Source organism: Hevea brasiliensis, chromosome 15 (assembly GCF_030052815.1).
Source record: "Hevea brasiliensis isolate MT/VB/25A 57/8 chromosome 15, ASM3005281v1, whole genome shotgun sequence".
NCBI classification, from domain to species: domain Eukaryota; kingdom Viridiplantae; phylum Streptophyta; class Magnoliopsida; order Malpighiales; family Euphorbiaceae; genus Hevea; species Hevea brasiliensis.
The window spans coordinates 66,921,794-66,941,715 of record NC_079507.1 but is presented as its reverse complement, the minus strand read 5'-3'; the positions used below and the strand labels follow the sequence as shown (position 1 = coordinate 66,941,715).

Sequence of the window (19,922 nt, the reverse complement as noted above, 5' to 3'; positions counted from 1 at the left end):
CTAGATAAAGTCCGTAATGAGAGTATTAGAGAAAAGGTAGGAGTGGTGCTAATTAAAGATAAGTTGAGAGAAGGGAGATTGAGGTGGTTTGGTCATATGAAGCGTAGACATGCGGAGGCTCCAGTTAGACAAGTAGAGCACATTACGTTAGAGGATGAAAAGAAAAAAAGGGGTAGATCTAAATTGACTTGGAGGAAAGCAGTACAACATGACGTAGAAGCATTACATATTTCTGAGGATTTAACCCAAAATCATTTAGAGTGGAGAAAGCAAATCCATATAGCCGATCCCAAATTTTAGGATAAAGGCTTAGTTGAGTTGAGTTGAGTTACATTTTTCTCTTTCATTTACTCTTACTTACCTTTATAATGAAATTAATTAATAATAATTATTAATAAAAATATTTTATTTTAACTAAACTTATTAATTAATAATAAAATTATTAACTATATATGTTATTTGTAATTAATTAAAATTTAATTTATAACAACCTAAAAATAATAATATAATAATTTTAAATTTAAAATAAGTTTTTATTTTATATATGATTTTTATAAATATTTTAGTTTTTATATAAAAAATAAAAAATAAAAAATAATTTATAAATTTATTTTGATTAAATATTAATTTAAAAATTTAAATCTAAAAACTTGCTATTTACAAGTTAAAAAGATTTTTTTAATAAAAATTTTATTTAATTATTAATGAATTAAAATGAAATAATCACTTAAATAAACAAATTTGCCGGTACAATTTCCCCACAGATTCAGACACAAATGAGTTGAGCGCAAAGCTAGACAAGAGGTGAACTTTAAGTAAATCTGCATCTCATTAAAGCCCCGCTAAAATCCTATTTTGCATTGAATTTTAAAATTTAAAATTATTTTTTTAATAAAAATATTATTTTAAATATTATTTAAAAAATAATTTTATTATTCTAATATTTTTATGATTAAAATTAATTAAATTTAATTTTTAATTATTTTTTAATAACCTCTAAATTATTTCAACAAATAATGCCAAACAAACCCTGTTAATCATTTTCATGCAGAATCAGCTCAAAATCCAGGAAGTTGGTTCTTCCATGAGAAACTAAACCAGGCCCCTATGATTTGAGTTTATGGCACATATTGCAACTTTACTGGAGATGAAACGGTGCGTTTAAGCACAGTGAGAGTGAGACTCCGTCGCATGCGCTCTGCTCAATGATGCCAAATCGTCGCGTTGCTTAATCATTACATTGATATACCCTTCATTGATGGAACCTCTCTTTCGATTCTCATCATCAATTTCACTTTGAAGATCCAAAGCACGGCAAGTCCTTTTCAAAATCAAGAACAAAATCACCTCCCTTTTGCTTTCCTGAAGATCAATGGCCGATCGAGACGGAGGAGACTGGGATTTCCATCTCCGAACTCTATCTATCAGCACCAGAGACTCCAATTTGGCCAGCGACCCCGCCTCTGACCCCTCTCTTCTCCAATCCGTAAGCTTCTATACTTACAATATATTAATTGTTCTCTTTGTGTTTGAGTTTTTCTTAATTACTATTACTGATATAGGTGAAAAGGCTACATGAATTGTGTAAGAAAGAGTACTCTGAGGATTTGGTTGCTAGGGTTTATCCTCAGATTAACAGGGTCTTTCAACGCTCTGTCGCTTCGCTTTCTCAATCCAAGTCCTCTTATGGACTTCTCTTACTGGTCTGTTTCCTAATTCGTATATTCTGAATTTCCTTTTTTCTTAAGGTTTGTTTTATTATCTGTTAATCGTGATGCTTTGTTTGCTTCATGAGAAAATGTAGGAAAAGGTTACAAATTGAGTTTTCAATCATGGAAATGCTTTAATTAAATGAAAATGTCACAAGCTTGGCTTCTTTTCTCTTAGTTCAATGTTGAACAGTCACTGGAAAGAGAGAGATTTTGAATTCACTTTTGGCGTTTGATGTTTCCCTGTTTCCCATGATATTGTCATATCCATTTCTCCGTTTTTTTTATGACCATTTAGTTATATATAAGCATTATTCCTTGTTATCAATCAGGCCATTCTTCAATTTTTCCTCGACTTTGGTGAGGTGGTTCTGCATGATGCTGATCCCAGTCTAAGGACATGTTTTCGTTCATGTTTGAGCCGGTATGGATGTTAATAATTTTTTGTTTATTGTTTGGATGTTTAGGCATGAAACTCTGTTTTTTTTGGGTAGATTTTGTCCGTATATTCCATGGCTATTTTGCTGAGCGTCATATCGTAATTTTTTTCTGTTTATATCCATTTATAACTTGTTTGGTTCATCATGAAAGAGTTAGGAAGTTACAGAATTGATGTTCATAAAAAAAAATACATTATTATTCTGCTTGGATGACTAAAATGTGGAGACATAAACTATGTTAAAGGGCTTTAAGTCATGGCTAGCTCTAATTTATCTGCTATTTCACCAAGTTGTTATCTGATTTGGCCTAGCTTTATTAGACCCCAAGATGTCATGGTGATTCTGAAAATCTCTTGTGAAATAAATATCAATGATGAATTTTTGGTGTAAATTTTTACCAATTTTAGGTATAAATTATCTGAATTTTTGTGAATATGTAAAAGTGCCTTTTATTTTGTTAGTTTAATTACATTTAACATTATCTATTGGAATTTTTGATATGTACATGTTTGATGCCTTTTTCTTTTGTTAATTTTAATTAAGTTTCAAATTATCTATTGGAAGTTTTGATACGTGCATATTCTTGTTAAACAATTGCTTTGAGTTCTAACTATCAAGATAAATTAATCAAGTGCCATGCAATTGAATTAATCCAATGGATAATTTCATGTTAAAATGCATTTCTTTCTTTTTTTTTTCATTTTTTTAAGCATTCTTAAAATAACATTCAATAATAATTTGATTGTCAGTGCACACGAATCTTATTCTAATGTTGATTGCAGTGAATTTGCAGATCCAGTTGTTGCAGAAGCAACTCTTGATTTTCTGAATGTGAACAAGAAAAAGCTCTTAACTTCCTTCCCCACTTTACTGCCTCAGGTATCAGTGATCTACAAAACTTTTTGCTAATAATAGTACAGTTTGGTATCTGATTTAGAATGCTAATTTTGAGGGAAAGTTTTTAAGCTCTTTTTTCATGCCTCAAACTGTGATTGGTTTGCTTTAATACTTAATTTTCTGATATATATCGGTCACGTGTATTATAGATTAAAGCATGCCTACTTGTGAAATTCTGAGTATATGGGCCAGAGGAGGACCTGCTTAACTCTTGTCTCTAGTCTCTAGACTCTCTACTTTGTTGTGGTTGCTTCATTGATAAGTTACTAAAGCAAATACAAAAATGAAATATTTAAAGTTTAAACTATCCCATTTACAACAACAACAATAACTAAGCCTTAATCCTAAACTAATTAGGGTAGGCTATATGGATCCTTTTTCTCTATTTAGCTCTGTTAGACATTAGGTCCGGATCAATAAAAACTGTGTTGTTTACTTGTTAAAAATTTATCGGAGGAGGATGATGGGGATAGAAAATACAAAACATATAAATATATGAAAAGGATTATGAAGATTAGTTTCTATCTATATATTTCTATCTAATGTTGATAATGTGTTTGCAGTTTTTCCCTTTGTTGCTGAAGCTAATCGCATGGAATGGAGAGAAGTAAGTTTTTCTTCTAATTTTATTTAGTGTTGAAAACATTTTTTTTCATCATAACTTTATTGGTAATATGAATAAATGATAATGCTTGTATTTTTATTTACACAAGCATAATATGTATATGAAATGGTGGGATTGGTTCTAACTTCTAAGTAGTCCTAGCCTTATGGGCTCTCATTGGGATGCATTTTTGGATAATTTTCACTTGTATTTGCAACTATTTACACTTGGCTGCTTCTTGTGAATTTAGTACTTATCTCTTTTGCATACCTTATTTGAGGTTTTTGGCTTTGGTGTTTACATGGGTATGGAGGGATTCTATTCATGATAAACTGTGTAAGGATTGTCAAAATTTTGAAGCAGATATTTTATCTTGTATGCATGAATATTTATGAATGGACTGGAAAAGTCAAATGCAGAAGATTGAAAAGTATAAGATTATACTAATTTTTATTTTAACCTTTTAAATTTTGGGAATTTTAGCTTGATTTGGGAAAAATTGGGTGCAATTTTAGCCAGTGGTCAAAATTGGAATAAATAATAATATTTATTACATTAGAATAAAAAAAATAATAAATATTTAAATTTAGTTTTTTATTTTTTTGTATTTCCCTTTCTCTACTTCCCAAATTAACTGCTAGTTATCCGGGAGAACAGCTAATCATTATATATATGTTTGGTTTGCAGATTAGAAAAATCATTTCTGAAGATTTTTCCAGGAATGATATCAGCTGGCTCATTTCTTCCCCTATTTCCATCTCTAGTTGATTTGCCAAGTAAGTTTATATTACCAGCTATCTTATCATCTACTAGGTTTATCATCCACTAGGTTTTGTTAATATGAATTTTGGCACAGTTATGTAGTGGTATTTGTTTTATGTGATTGATAATGTGAGACCTGATCCAGGTAGATTCTATCATCTGTTTTAATCTGTGTGTAAGTTTTCCATTCGATAGGGTTGTGAAATTTTATTTTATTTTTTTACTAGTTTTGGAGTGAAAAAATTGTTTTAATTGGCCCTGCCTACTTATGTATGAGCAGTTGTAGGTGGTATCTCATGCTTGAAATGTACCTTCTCCCTTAACATTCTCTCTCCTGTAAAAGGAACAAATTGCCAAGCGTGATTCTGAATTATAAGTATAAATTGTTTGATCTAGTCAATTAAATGTGTACAAGTATTCTGTAGAGAAACTGATTTTCATTTATTTTATTTTACATTAGCTATGTGAGGTTTAACATTTGTCTTTAAGTGTGTACTAGTTTTGGTGGTAGCTTTGGAAAAGGTAGAGCGGAGCTCAGGATCACTTATTGGAAACAGCATAGCCTCAATCCAGAAGAGTACAGCTCCTGAGGTTATATTTGGAACTTATTGAATCTACTTGTCTAGCCAAAAGCATATAGTGCAACTATGTATACACATTCTATCTGGATGCAGATGCTATTTGCACTCATGGATGAGGCTTACACTGGTTCAACCATCGGAGATGGTGGGGCAGACTCTGAATCTGAGGATAGCAATACGATAGATGCGGCTGATCCAGTGTTTCTTGAACTTTTGAAGGATGAAAATGATGGGCTTGCTGTATGGTCCCCTCTGCCTCATTTTTATCTTGCGAATGGATAAATGCAAATGATCAAATGCTTAATGAAACTGTTATTTCTAAAGTCCCCGAGATGTGATTCTATTTGAGGAAATGTAACTAGAATTATCAAGGACCATCATTTACCAGTTATTACTCTATCATAAAATTCTGCACCTGGCTTCTTTGTTGTGCCGCGGTCTTGTTTTATTTAGAGGTATTTTTTAGCCAATATGCAAAAAGATTGGGAATTCTTTGTTTTGATAAGAGTTTTTCTTTTATTTGTTTCCTTATATGTTAGTGAAATAAAAATGAATGCATTGCAGCTTGTCTAATTTGCTACTTGATTATTTCTTGTTAACTCCAGTTGTATATCTGCCCGGTTGATATTGCTTGATCTTGTATTCAGGATGACAAAGTTAAGAAGTACCATGTGTTAAAAACCATACTACTAATAAATTCAACATTGAAACCTTTGAGTAATTATTGGAGAAATATTTTCTGGGGTGGTTAAAATTGATTGTTTAATAAATGTTCTATTTCAGGAGCGGCACTGGACTTCTCCAGGCATGGCTGCGACTTTGCAGGCTGTAATCAATAGTCCTCAGTCTGATAGGCTAAAGCAAATGCTCAAAATATCTCCACGGCTTCTTGATGTGTATTTCACTATAGCTTCGCATGATGTTAATGATTGTATGTGGACATCTTTTTTTACTTTTCATTTCATAATGTGATCATTTATGCTGTTTAGCAGATTTACTTCCTGCTTTTTAGCAGACTTAGTTTCTACATAATTCATAATCCTTTTTAAGAAATTGGGTTATACATTTGCCTTTCTAAGACGATGGCTATTCTGAAAAGGTTTCTTTTCTTTGCAGCTTTAATCTGTGCATTAATTCCTCTTATTATGTCCAGAAATGACACAATATTTCCAGAGAAAAAATTTTCTTACGAGGTGCATTTATATTTAAATGTTATTGGAGTTTCCTTGCAGTGTTTTTCATGTGGAACTGCCATTTGATTTGTAATATTTTTCTTTGTTTTTCTCCTTAGATATTTCAATGATAAATTCTTTAGTGCGGAAAATACTTGGATAGTGGTGATTCATTCTTCCTAGTTTATCCTTTGCTTGCAGGTTCGTAAGAGGCTATTAGAGTTTATGCTTGCTGCATTTCAACGATCTCCAGATTTTATTGCTCTTTTGAAGGTTTTACCTTGACAAAATCTTTCTTATGTGGATCATGTTATGTCATTTGTTTTTGAAATGGTAACATTTGTGTTCGATCTAGTGATAACTAGTGCAAAGATTAGTCAAGAGGACCTTCATTTATCCCTAATGGAAAACTATTTTGGTGATGCTAGCAATATGGTAATGGAAGTATTATGTTTCTATTTATTATTTAATATGGTAAAATAAAAAATTCAATATTCTTCCTTGGTAAATGTCAAATTTTTTATTGGGATCATTTTTTAAGTATTGGAGTTCTATTTAAACGCCATATCTTTGTTTCTAATTAATGTTTAGATATCTTGTAGGAGAAGCCAGATTGATGATGTTTCTTGATTTCTTTTTTCAATGTGTCATGATGAGCCTTATTGCTTCTAAATGAATGAATGATTATCCATTCACTGTTCATCATTCCACAGGCTCATGAATATTTTTTTTATGGAATTTTTATTTTGATAATCTGTTTATCATTTTGATTAAAAAGTTACAATCTTTTGCAGAAACCTATAATGGACAGGCTTGGAGAAGCTTATGACAGCCCTGCAAAGGTTAGCTGGTTAAAATTGTGTAGTAGAAAAAATAACATAGATTTTCCTTTGCAAGGTATAGGTGCCATGATTTTGTTTTGATGGATCATTACTTTGTGAGTACTCTTTTGTAGACAGAATTGGCATTACAGTTGTGCTGGGCCATTGGGGAGCATGGTGGGGGTGGTGAGTCTCACAAAGATGCCGCCCGTGAACTTTTTGAGAATCTAGAGCTACTTTTGTATGAAAATCTATCATCTAGGTATGATTTCCATGGTCCTTTTTGTTTGTCTTTTTAAAGATTTTCTATTTAGTTGCTAGTTTTTTTACTGATGTTTCTCATCCATTTGGGAAGCCGTCTTGGCCTAAGGGAGTCAGCAATGAGCTCCGATGGTGAAAACTCCAGAAAGTCATCACAATCAAGGCTTCTATGTTTTGTTGTAACAGCTATTGCAAAGCTTGCCACATATCACCGTGAATTATTACCAAGGGCACGTGTATCCTTGGGCAAGGTCTGTTTGAAAGTTTTGATGAGTTCTTTGTCATAGTTGCCATTAGCTGAAATTGCATGTTTGTGAGAGAGAATTTGAGTGCAATTCTGTTGTCTGCAATGTATTAACTTGTGGCTTGCAATTTTCCATTGTCAAATATCATAACTGGATTTGCATCTCCAGGTAGCTCGATCTCGAATCTCAGATGTGAGGGTCTGGAGGCGAGCTCATGATTATTTGGGATTATTGAGTGAACCTGCTATTTCTTTGTCTGTATTTGGGTCTTCAAGACCTCCACGTGGACGCAAGCAGAATCCAGGCACCATTAACTGGAGTGAAGGAGGCACAAAGATGATTGCACATATTCCATTTTACATTCTTGGTGAACAACAAGGTTAGAAATCTTGAATGGACTTTTTTTCTTAAAAAAATGAAGAAAAAGAGGCAGGGGAACTAAAATTAATGATTAAAAAAAAACCTGAAATATACGTGTATTAATGATGCTTGACCCTTGCTCATGAGGCCTTTCCTTGAGAAGCCCTTAGCAATGTTAGGGGTTAGATTAAGCCATAAATTTACATCAAGCTTCAGAAAAGAGAGCATGCTTCATAACATAGTGTTTGTATTCCTAGGATGGAGTTAACAGTCATTTAATTCGTGGATTCATTCACGTTGCAGGTCCACCTTTCCACAATTTTTCCTTTTCAGATATTTTTCCAAGAAGATGATGGCTGCTTGTTCAAAAAACAAAAAAAGCATTGGTTTATTTTTTTCTTTTTCTGTTTACCTTAATTCGAATCCAGTTTTAGTAATTAATGGATTTTTTCTTGACATTCTTTATGTGCAAACTTTTCAGTATAAACTGGATTAAAATAGGTGTGATTATCATACAACTGAATAGAAACGAATGTATGTTCCCATTTGTTCGGTGTTATATTCATACAATTTAGTCTGAACTAAAGAAGTTCTTGACTTATTTGAACCTTTTATTTATATTATATTGACAATCAAGGAAGATTATTATGTGAGGATGGCTACTTCAAATTCCCAGATTTATTTCTTGAGGAGTTATCAGTATCATTGTTGATGGGCTTTCTTTATGCTTGCTGTTTAGATGTTCTATATATATTGTGAGAATGCCTAACCCTCACACGGGAGAGGAACCATACTCTTATTCAGATTTTGAGAAACCGCAATCTGAGATGGCAGCGAAAATGGAAAAATGGATTGGAGTATGAGCAGTTATGAGGAGCAAACAATAACTAATAGTTGTTAGAAAGCACTGACCAGAGGCGCAAAACAGCAAAATTACAGTTATGAAGGAACCAAAATGAAGCCTTCTGCGACGCGGGGTGGGTTGTAAAACCGAGGCATCATAAGCTAAAAGACGCAAATAAGCAAGCCGGCATCTGCATGTACAAAAAACAGAGTTGTCTTGTTCTGCTAGGAAAAACTATTGATGAAGCCTCAACTGTGAAGTTGGCAAAACGCCAAAAGCAAACATCTGCTCCAATGCCGTCTGTTTTCTGTCATTTCATCCTCCTCCTCCTCCTCCTCACGGATGCCAAAGTCGATTGCCGGCGGGTCACGCGCTGAAGCCCGAATGAGATTTTTTTTGTTTTTTTTCAAAGGAAGCCCGAATGAGATTATTGGGGTCCAATAAGCTTTTCAAAATGTTTTTAACGGTTTTGGAGAGTTTAAAGGTGTAAACGTTTTATTTTTCTTTTAACACAAAACAAACTGATTTTGTATTATTAGAATTAAAGTTCTGTACAGTCATAAGAAAAGAGGGAGGTGAGAACCCCACTTTTCACAATTAGACATAGAAACAATCGCCCTAGCTAAACAATGAGTCGACTGGCTCACTAACTTACAAACAAAAGAAAAAATATCAATATTTAGCTCATTCAAAGAGCATTAATACTTATTTGTTGAGTTGACATCAAATGTTAAATGTTATAAAAGATACCACGTAATGTAAGTCTAATTAGATAAAGAAAACGTATATATTTTTCTAAAATATTCAATATTGTGAAAGGCCATGACTAATAGTTTTACTTTTATATTATAATGTTATTTAAAAGTATTAGCTAAAAACTAATATAAGTATTCACAAGGATGTTATTGCTATAAAGACTAATTATTTTATATTAATGATATGTATAACCAAGAAGCACCAGTGGTCTAGTGGTAGAATAGTACCCTGCCACGGTACAGACCCGGGTTCGATTCCCGGCTGGTGCAATAGTCTAGAGCTGTGAGGAATTTCTGCGCTCTTAAGATGGATGGGGTCCATCGTCAACATCTGATTCTCAGATGAGATCTGGTCAGCGCAACTGAGCTCTTTTTATTTTTTTATTTTTCCTCCCCTTTTTTATCTTCGGATTAAATTAAACAATTAAGAGCTTGCTAAACCATGCATATATAATATCAATAGGCATCCGCACACTACCACTCTTCATCCCTATTGAGCACATAACCTCCAAATCAAGAGCAATGTATAGAGATATACAAAAACACACTAGAAAGGCTCTTAAAGGAGTTTGAGATTAGCATCCATATTTACCAAGCTCTTGTTTTGCCTTACTTTCATTCATTAGGGTTGTTTAAAACCCCAATTAACTTGTTCTATTCCACCTCTAATAATTTTAAAATACAGACGTTTATAACAATTGCATAAATTAATTTCTCCATGTAAAAACTTGCAAATTTATAAGGTCTCATGTTCAACAGAGGTAGCCCATTGTGTACATCACAACAACCCTATAAATAGGTGTACAACCAAAGGTCCTTCACATCATTAACATTTGGGTAATTATCAAAACAATCAGGTAATAAGCCCTACCAGGAGTTGTAGCAGCTTAAAAACTTTATTACTGTCTGGATAAATACATAATTCTATGGATCATCAGATAAAAGAGCAGCCTTGATCAAGATGGCAGTTTCTGTGAGAATTCTGTAAACAGTATCAACAGACTCACGAGGAATGAATTGGCTATCTTCCATCGAGGAGCCATCAAGAATATGAAATGCAAGGGTAAGAAGACTTCCTCCAACTTCCTTTCCATTATTATTCATTACTTGTCTATCAGGGTGTATCACAAATCCTGATGGCAAAATATTCACGTAATCTGTATTTCCTCCCTTCAATATTGTAGCCACGGAGGTGATGTCCATCGGAGCATAAACAATGTAGAATGCAGTTGGGTCGCTGTAGCTCTCTTGCAGGTACAAAATTTCTATCTCGCTCGAATCAGACTACAAAATTAATTAATTAGGCAGTTTCTATTAATAGTCCATGCAAAAATAAGCAAGCAAGATAAATATATAATTGTAACTTACATTCGCTTGCAAGATAGAGATACGGTTATCTGGATTATCTCCCTTGTTGATGTATGTAAGTTCTTGAATTACGAGCTCACGGGAAAGCAAATCCCACTGCATCAAATACCAGGAAAATATAATTTCTAATTGCATATGGAAACTACCAAAATAAGAGAGACTTCTGTGACTATCAAGCATGCATGCTAATTTGGTCAGCTTTTGTTGGCTGAGGAGTATCTCGAGTTACTCATTCAATTAATCAAGGAAAAGGGCTATTAAGGCAACTCCAATTATCAATATGAATATCAATATATATTATTGAATTCCTTAATTAATATGCATAGAATTAGGGTCAATTAAACATGTAGTTGAAGGTATTAAGGCTCGGGCTGTGACAAGGTGTGACATGAAACCACTAATAATAAGTGAATCATAAAAATGGTTAGGCAAATACCAATATATTAAATATGTTTTATAATTAATTAAAATTTGGATTATATATATAAAATATGTACACCACTAGTAGCTAGCCTTAATTACGCACCTTGTTTCTGGAATCCTCATGACGCAGAAAATCATATACTCTTCTGGGCGGAAATGGAAGCCAAATGGAAGATGTGAAGGCTATCGTTGTAGAAGGGCATTCTGAAGTTGCAGGTGTAATGCTCTTCGTCATTACCCTAACATCTTCTCCTCCACTTACAGGCAATGGCATCCACAAATTATTACTGCAAGCACTAAGGTCTGTACAGAAGCTTCTCATCATTCTCTCTGCTAGCCTTAACAAGTTTTCTTTCCCATTTTGGCTTACTAATCCTGTGCAGTATCAATAAAAATAAATAATTATATCTCAAAATTGCATGTCCTCCTTTTCAAGGAAAACCAAAAATTCAGAAAAAAAATAAGATATTTAAAAAAAAATCATTTTAAATGTTGTTAGAAAAAATATTTTGTTATTTTAGTGTTCTTATAATTAAAATATGTCAAATTTAAATTAATTTTTTAATATTATCTAATTACTATATTTAAAAATATATTTTTTCAACGGTAATTCTCATGAAAATCTTAAATATAAGAATTAATAAAAAGTATTTTTTCAAATTTAATTTTGTTTTATATACAAATTTTTTATTTGAAAAGTTTGAATTTAGATGAAAAGTGAAATCTAAATAATAATTTGAATATGATATCTAAAATCTAATAATTCATTTCTATTCCTGTTCTATTTGCAATCCTTTTTTCTTTATGATATTTAGAATCTAAATGAACTAAACATGCCTGAAGAGTAATACTTTTACCTCCATCTAGAACAGGAACAGTTTGGGACATTAAAGTTGCAACCCAGTCACAATGTTGGATTAGGGTGGTAACCCATCGCCTTGCACTATATGCGAAGCCAGACCGAACTTGTGGGTGAAAAATCCTATGGACTTGTTTATTATCCACTTCCACATGCTCAACCCAAGTCACCTACCAACATTGAAGGGAAGAGAAGAGAGCAACATGAAATTATGAGATCAAATCTTTAACCTTTTCCTAATTTACTAACATTAATTTACATGATGCATGGATTGAATTGAAGTTAATTTCTCACCTTGGAATGTCCATTTGGCATTTCTTGGATCAAACAGCCTGATGGCCTTCTTCGAAATCTTACTACTGGATAAGGGAATAAATTTTCCAAGGATACATCAACCACTCCCCATGTGTTAGACCCTACCTGTTTGCAATACCTTGCAAATTGACACTCTCTTATAGGAACCAGTGGTGTAGGCATATGGAATTCTGCCCTCATCTAGAAATTAAGCCATTGAATTAATTGAAAATATCTTCCAAAATCAATGAAGAATACTTGCCCAAAAAAAAAAAATCTTAAGAAAAGAAACATCATGTAATAACTAATATGAAGAAAAATGCAACTAAAAATATGTAGTGCTGTAGATGTCGTCATTTTTATTCTCATCTACGTAACAAAATACTATTACTTTTTATAATGTTAGTTAACACTAATATAAATTTGGAATCTATTTAATCGATATAATTAACAATGAAAGACATCATCAATATTGAGATTAATGGTATAGTTTCATAAGTTACCACTTGTAGGGTTTCATCATATGTCCCAGCTGCCACTCCACTAGATAGAACTCCAAGGATGGTTGCTCTGGTGACAATTTTAGAGAATGCTAGTGACCATTGCTTCTGCAAATCAAAACAATATGTTCATGTGATTTCTTCAAACAAGTAGTTCATTTATCAAATTGTAAAGAAAAAAAAAAGTTAAAAGAAAACCGACCAAATCCATTAGCCATTCAACAATACTGGTAGCATTCATATTCACGAACCCTATTTCTTTTGAAGCTTCGATTTGAAGGGCATCTAGTTCAGCTTCTCGCGGCAATAAGTTTGGTTTTTGGTGACATTCGCTAGGAAAATCACAATTTCCATCTAAGGTAGAAAAACGTTGAGGATCTCCAACCTCAATCATTCTCATGATCTCTTGAAGACTTGCATCGAAAGCGCGAAATTCCCTTATATATTCAGCTTCATTTAGAATCTCAATTTCGGTATCTAGTACCGCCTGCCGTTGCCATAGAGGTTCTCCTAGTAAGGCCTTTCTCACTAGCTCTTCCATGGCTGAATTTGCAAGCTCACTGATTTTTGTCTTGTTTTCTTCAGAACCAAGAGAGACTGCCATAAAAAGGTCACTTGCTCGGTTTATTTCTGGAGGAATGCTTGAAGAAGATACTGAATCAACCACACTTTCAGGTGAATTCTGTGGAGATTGAGGCGAAGGCGTTGAAGAGAAGGGAACATCTTCGCTGTTTTGCATCATATGACCAAACTAAAATTCCAAAAAAAAATAAATAAATGACACAAGTAAAAAGTTTTTTTTTTCCCCTTCTTTGAGATGGGATTGCTGGTTTTATTAGGGTTTCTCAGTAGAAATGTCATGATTATGAATTTCTTTTTTACCAGATAGAATTGTATTGCAAGTGATTAATTTCCATCAAATATGCTTCTTAAACAAATGAAAATTAATTAGCCATACCTGTGGATTTATTACAGGTTCTAACCCTAATTCCTCTCTAATATCCATTTCTTCACCATGGTCAGCAAGCCCCTCCACAATACTAATAATAAAATTTAAAACAAATAGATTAGCACAAAAACTCCTTATTAACACCCAAACCATATGAAAGAAGAACCTAAACAAAATTTTCTTTAAAACAAATTAATACTAATCCAGCAAATGGTAGGTTATTTTTTTCTAAAATCATAATTTATAGAGAGAACTTAATTACTTATTCATATTTTCGATGAGTTCACCATCACCTCTTCCAGTATGAATTCCAGGACCAGCCATTTCTTCAAGATCATCACTTCTTGTTCCTTGATAATCAGGACCAGCCATTTCTTCAAGATCATCATTTCTTGTTCCTTGATAATCACCCCCGGTCGATCTAGACATTTTTTATCTGTAGCCAATACATCTTTCATTTAATGATTAGGTTAAAAATTACTAAAAATTATATATTTACATATTACTTTTTTAAATTTCTTCACATATATAAATTTAAAACGAACTTGCACCTTGAAATATTGACACTTACCATGATCAACAGTATGCATATAAAATCAACGACAACGAAAATTAAAAAAAAAAAATCTACAATATTTTCATGCAAATATATACTAATCAATGAAAGTTGATAGATATCTAAAATCTATGGATACATACAGAGATATAAATGAAGATGATTGAGAGAGGATAACAGATCTAATCTACTGTGTGATGAACATATCAGAAAATATAGAAAGCAGAAATGGGATTTTATTTTGGGATTTGAAGGGCACGTAGAGAGAGTGAGCGAATGGACACAGCAAGAGCCAGGTAGTACAGTGAAGGCAGAAGATGTGCTTTATTTTTTTTCCCTTTTTTTTGTTTTTTTTCAGGGTTTTGTTCTCTTTTCTCTGCCGTTTTACTGGGGTCCACCAGGTGTATGACGTGGCAAAATGATGTACTGCGATTGGCTGTTAGGGTTTGTTGGGCCGTCCCTCCCTCACTCCACTACTCAAAAGGTCAGTTTCATGAGAGTGCGGGATTCAGTGGATTTTTTTTTTTTCTTGTATTTTTGAACTTTTATTTTCTCTTATGATAATGTGACAGTAAATTTTTGTATACTCAACTCAAGTAAATATTTATCCTAAAAATTTATGATCGGTTATATGAATTCTTTTTCTCTATTCTAAATGATTTTAGGTTAAATAATCGAAAATGTGTAATATTTCTAAATTATATTATACTACTCACCTCCAAATCAGTTTACGTCACCTCTTTTTTTCCTTTCTGTCCTCTAAACTAATGTATTTTACTTATCTAATTGGAATCTCCGTATGTCAACGTTTCACATGATCAAACCACCTCATTCTCTTTTTTCTCAACCTATCTTCAATTGGCACCACCCCTACCTTTTCTCTAATACTCTCATTACAAACTTTATCTAGTGTAGTCTGACCATTTATTCACCTTAATATTCTCATCTCCTCGTAAATTTTTATATGATGCTTATTTATTATTTGTAATTTTTTAAATTTATTTATTAATTTTAATAAATTTATATAATAATATGTTTTGATGATTATATTTATGCGCATAAAAATATAAATATAAATGGAATAAACTTACTTATTTGCCCCTATATAAACACTAAAGCATTTAAATTATTCTTTTTATTTTTTATTAACTGTAAAATAATATAATATAAAATAGATTTTCTAATTAAGTTTTTTTAATTTAAATATATAATATATCTAAAATATTGATAAAATAAAATGATAATATTATAATTAAAATAATGAATAATATAAAATATGGAGACTATTTTATAATAAAATTCATATTACAAATTTATAATATTGTTTTAGTAGTTTTAAGTATAATTAATGATAAGTTGGATGGAGTGACTAATAGGTAGCTTTATTTAAATTTCAAGAGCTAAATAAATTTTAAAATTATAGAGTTTAATATGTAGGTTTCACTAAATTTTAGAAATTAAATTATAATTTATTCTGTGTAGACAATTTCCCATTTTACTATCGGAGTTAAAGCTTAAGGTACTTTTTTTATTACAAATTTAACTTCAATATCCTACCTGACAAATGCACAAATCCAAGATAGTAAATTTTAATTTTCCTAAAATTTATAAAGTAAATAAAGAAAGAAAAAAGAAAATATTAAAAAAACTTCTTTTAAGAAAGGGGGCCCCAAAAAAAAAAGCACGATGGGCCTATAACTTTGTATCATTTTGCAGCTACAAGAAGGCCTTAGGTTGCAATGGACGACAGGACTAATGCAACACAACCAGCCCAGCCCATGGCCCATGGTAACTTTCATAACCCAAAAAAAAATAATAATAATGTTTATGTGGTAATTTAATCTTCTAATTAATAAAACCTCTTTGGTTAAACCATTTCTACTTTTGAATTTTTTAAGAAAAAAAAATTAAAAAATTTTATTGTAATTAAATTAATATTTTAATTTTAAAAATTAAGCATTGTAACTATTAATATAGTTTCAATTTTCACAAAAATGGTCGTCCTTACCCATTCCTCAAAGGTTGGGTACCAAATTTAACACCACAGAAGTCAGGACATTTGTATTTAGTTCACAACAGTAGCCCACTTGTCTATATATATTTTATTACCAATGTCCTACCCCATTAAGAAATTTGTACGTACTGTGTAATGCTCAAAATAATATTTACTTTGCCCTCTCATTTATGAAAAATTATCAGTATTTTTACAAATAATTAATAAATCTTGCACATTTAATTTAATTTATCTGTCTGTATTAAAGCATAGTAATTTTGACAAAGATTAAAGTGAAACATTTACCATGGAATTTTTATCACAGGAAAGAGTTGTTGAAAGATTTATGCAATTACTGGACTTTTGTACATGTCATTTACAAGAAAGAACATATCAATGCAAAGTTTCAATGAAGTTTTCATTTAATGGTTAAAAATTGAAATCACAAATCTTAAAATTCAAGAGATTCCATATTATTTTTATTATCAGCACTTGTAAAAATTCATTAAATATGTTTTTCTATTACTAATTTTGTATCGAAATTTATTAATATTGTATAAAAAATATATATATAATATCACATACTGATGTAAAATTAATATAAGCATATTTAATGAATCTTATTGCATTCATTAGAAAAATTAACTTTATTTTTATTGAATCATTATCTCAATTATTTTTAGTTTTAGAATTCACTTTATATTGATGAGATTTCGAATTAAACTTTTAAATTTACAATTAAACTTATTTTATGTTAATTAAAAAACCTAAAATTTAAATTTCAAACATTTTGATTGAAAAAAGTCTCTATATTGCTTAATTATATTATATATAAATCATTCAATATAAAAAAAAAATACTCAAATATAAATTTTAATACTTTCTAACAATATCATAGAACTAGAGAACAATTACTCACTTTAAAAATGCTACCACCTTCCAATTGGGATTTGGGACCATTTTGCATCAGGGTTAGGGAAGCTGTTTCCGCTATATATATATATGTAGACCTAAACCAGGCAAACCATCCAATGTATAGTTCGCCAATGCATCACTATCATGATGATATTATAGTATATGTTTCAGAGAGATCATGGCTGCATTCCCCCACACTCCATAATTGCTTGTTGAAAGAAATGCTGCCTCAAGCAAACCCATTTGGAAAAAGATCAAATATGAATAGGAAAATGAGAAGGAAAGCAAAAAGATCATTGAATGACCTGGCAGTTTGGCACTTTATCACTTCTTAACAAGACCTCACTATATATGAAGCATATGAATATAATGTCAAAAGTGATCAAATGATGCAGGCCATTCTACAATTATAAACACAGCAAAGCTAACTCTGAGTATCACTAATGGGACGACTTAGTGCATTCAATTTCCAATATACAAACTAAAAGTGACCTATCAAGTCTGGATTCATTCATATGTAGAGGACATTTTGTTGTTTTACGTCAGTTTAAGACAAGGCAAGGGGCTAGTTAATTTTTGGAATTGAGTTAGAGACCTGAATATAAAGATTAGAATAATACTCTTTGAGCTAGTTTTTATATCGGGTGAAACGCAGTCTATTTTCTCTATATATTTAAATTTTTTTTTTTCTAAAATATCATAAATTCTAAGGAAAAGAGTTGTTGAGATAGTTTAAACTACTGACTTTCTATATTACAAAATGAATATTTTATTATTGAATTATTAATCTAATAAATATTTTAAAAAATAAAACTTGTATTTCCTGTGAAAAAAATTAAAAAGGGTACTATATATATGTTCATAAAGATGGCATTCTGATATATCAGTTGCTATTTAATAGATGATTCACTGGAATAGCAGGGTAAAGCATGTGCTCTTTATTGAAAAGTTAGATGTATCTGCCCTGATTCAATCATAAATCCACTTTAAGCTACATATATTTATAGAATTTCTGTACAAATGATAAGTCTATTTCAAGAAGTTTACATTTGATGATACATCCATATGCATGTGGACAAGGTGAATTTTGGTGCCAAAATATATACATTTTAAGCTCCAAGATTCTGAAATTTACCAACATTTCATGCATTATATATATATATATATCTTGGCATGATCTTGACCAAATTATTGGTATCATGGGCTTTCCATTAATATGATATCTTATTGTGGATGAAGATTTTTCCTGGAGATGTGCAACCAAGAAAGGGACCAAGCTTGACTTGCATTTTAGGCTGTGGATTGTTTTCTAGGTAAAGGTATTTTCCATCATATAGAGAGCCTATGTGATTGCAACTTAAGAGTTTCTTCCATTGCTAATAATTTAGTGCAGTGGTACTAATTAGTTCCTCAATTGGGTATTTTTAGCTCAACAAGCAAGACAGTGAAACCACACTTTCACTGTCCTTATTATATGCATACATGAATATAAAAACCACATGCATGCCTGCATTGGCTTTAGGACAAAAGCTTTTTTAACTTGTTAACAAATATACTACTGCATATCCAACAACAAAACATTCACCAAAATATTATATATATATATATATATATATAAGCTTCATACCATCTTTTTTATAAGTAAAGTTATTTTACTAATTAATTAGAAAAAACTTAGTATGAGTATACCCATTTTAAATTTGGATCACTAGATTTCTCTAATACGCCGAAATTAGAAATATGACATATTAAATGAAAAAATTTAGAAGAAAGATACAAAACCTAAATGGATACTTAGCAATCAAAACACAAACTCATCAGTTTCTTTAATTAAAATTTGTACAAAATTCAATTGTGTGAATGTTTTATTTTTTTAAGGTAAGGATACATATACATTTATATAATGACAATTGTTGATGATTGAAAACGCCATTCATCTAACTAGCTATAAGGCTAAAATCATGATTAGATTGCACATTTGAAAAGGAAAACACAAAGTATTTTACCTCAATTTATCAACAATTTTCTTGAGGAATCATGTTAGGTTGGACCCACTAATTAAGTGGTGGCCTCAATTTCTCTTGTTGATGTCATTTTGAAAATGAGATCATATATCTCCCCCTCTAATTAAAATTTCCTTGTTTTATTAGTTTGCACTAATCAAACATGGAAATGTGTATTTGCTTTCTCTTGCTGTTTAATTAATTAGTCCTAAACCTTTTTCAAGTTATTATTATATCAAATTAAATTTTACTAAATGTGGCATTTCAAATCAATGCCCATTTTCATCTAACATATGATGCAAGAATAGCTAATGTTCTCCTATATATATTGGTGACTTGATCAACTCTCAATAATTAAATGAGAGTGGGAGTAGGTTTAAGCCCTAATCCTCTTAAGCACTATTAAGAAAGTTTTGTTTAATCAAAATGACATCTTACTAAATCTTATCTTAAGAATGTTATAAGAGAGATGTTAAGTCAATGATATTAATTATCCTTCACTTATATATCAAATAAAAATATATATTTTTAATTCTAACATAAATTTGAATATGAATAATTGATTTTTAGTTGAATAAAATATAGACTTAAATGATCTAACACAATAAAAT

General features: G+C 31.2%; 2 protein-coding genes and 2 non-coding genes across 5 annotated transcripts; 3 read left to right on the top strand and 1 right to left on the bottom strand.

Annotated features, from left to right (window-relative positions):
- Positions 1–1,027: 1,027 nt before the first annotated feature.
- Positions 1,028–8,505, top strand: LOC110668810 (uncharacterized). 2 transcript variants are annotated; one of them, XM_058136227.1, is made up of 16 exons: positions 1,028–1,486; positions 1,563–1,703; positions 2,042–2,133; positions 2,932–3,028; positions 3,610–3,653; positions 4,338–4,426; positions 4,912–5,003; positions 5,087–5,233; positions 5,777–5,798; positions 6,110–6,186; positions 6,367–6,438; positions 6,960–7,007; positions 7,121–7,248; positions 7,342–7,498; positions 7,661–7,871; positions 8,156–8,505. In XM_058136227.1, the coding sequence occupies exons 1-16, from the start codon at positions 1,373–1,375 to the stop codon at positions 8,203–8,205; spliced, it is 1,581 nt and encodes a 526-aa protein (XP_057992210.1). In that variant the 5' UTR covers positions 1,028–1,372; the 3' UTR covers positions 8,206–8,505. The 2 variants fall into 2 exon arrangements, with proteins under 2 accessions (XP_057992210.1, XP_057992209.1); XM_058136226.1 differs by having other exon boundaries at positions 5,777–5,924.
- A 1,145-nt stretch (positions 8,506–9,650) lies between these two features.
- TRNAG-GCC (transfer RNA glycine (anticodon GCC)) lies at positions 9,651–9,721 on the top strand. Its single transcript has one exon. It is a non-coding gene; the product is annotated as a tRNA-Gly (tRNA).
- Positions 9,722–9,729: 8 nt separating this feature from the next.
- LOC131174357 (small nucleolar RNA snoR114) lies at positions 9,730–9,821 on the top strand. Its single transcript, XR_009144605.1, has one exon. It is a non-coding gene; the product is annotated as a small nucleolar RNA snoR114 (small nucleolar RNA).
- Positions 9,822–10,171: 350 nt separating this feature from the next.
- Positions 10,172–13,953, bottom strand: LOC110668791 (homeobox-leucine zipper protein PROTODERMAL FACTOR 2-like). The gene is made up of 8 exons (XM_058136702.1): positions 13,854–13,953; positions 13,098–13,646; positions 12,899–13,003; positions 12,396–12,596; positions 12,100–12,271; positions 11,346–11,617; positions 10,820–10,915; positions 10,172–10,735 (listed from the first exon to the last, which is right to left on the bottom strand). Exons 1-8 carry the CDS (start codon positions 13,899–13,901, stop codon positions 10,376–10,378), a joined length of 1,803 nt encoding a protein of 600 aa, XP_057992685.1. The 5' UTR covers positions 13,902–13,953; the 3' UTR covers positions 10,172–10,375.
- Positions 13,954–19,922: the final 5,969 nt, after the last annotated feature.

What these genes read in the sequence shown, in the direction of transcription:
- LOC110668810 (XM_058136226.1), top strand. Translation starts at nt 1,373, where the DNA reads ATGGCCGATCGAGACGGAGGAGACTGGGATTTCCATCTCCGAACTCTA. An exon ending in ATCGCATGGAATGGAGAGAA is followed by an intron (nt 3,654 to 4,337) that starts GTAAGTTTTTCT and finishes TTTGGTTTGCAG; the next exon opens with ATTAGAAAAATCATTTCTGA. An exon ending in ATGAAAATGATGGGCTTGCT is followed by an intron (nt 5,234 to 5,776) that starts GTATGGTCCCCT and finishes GTTCTATTTCAG; the next exon opens with GAGCGGCACTGGACTTCTCC.
- LOC110668791 (XM_058136702.1), bottom strand. Translation starts at nt 13,901, where the DNA reads ATGGATATTAGAGAGGAATTAGGGTTAGAACCTGTAATAAATCCACAG. An exon ending in AACCTGTAATAAATCCACAG is followed by an intron (nt 13,647 to 13,853) that starts GTATGGCTAATT and finishes TTGGAATTTTAG; the next exon opens with TTTGGTCATATGATGCAAAA. An exon ending in TGTTCCTGTTCTAGATGGAG is followed by an intron (nt 11,618 to 12,099) that starts GTAAAAGTATTA and finishes GATACTGCACAG; the next exon opens with GATTAGTAAGCCAAAATGGG.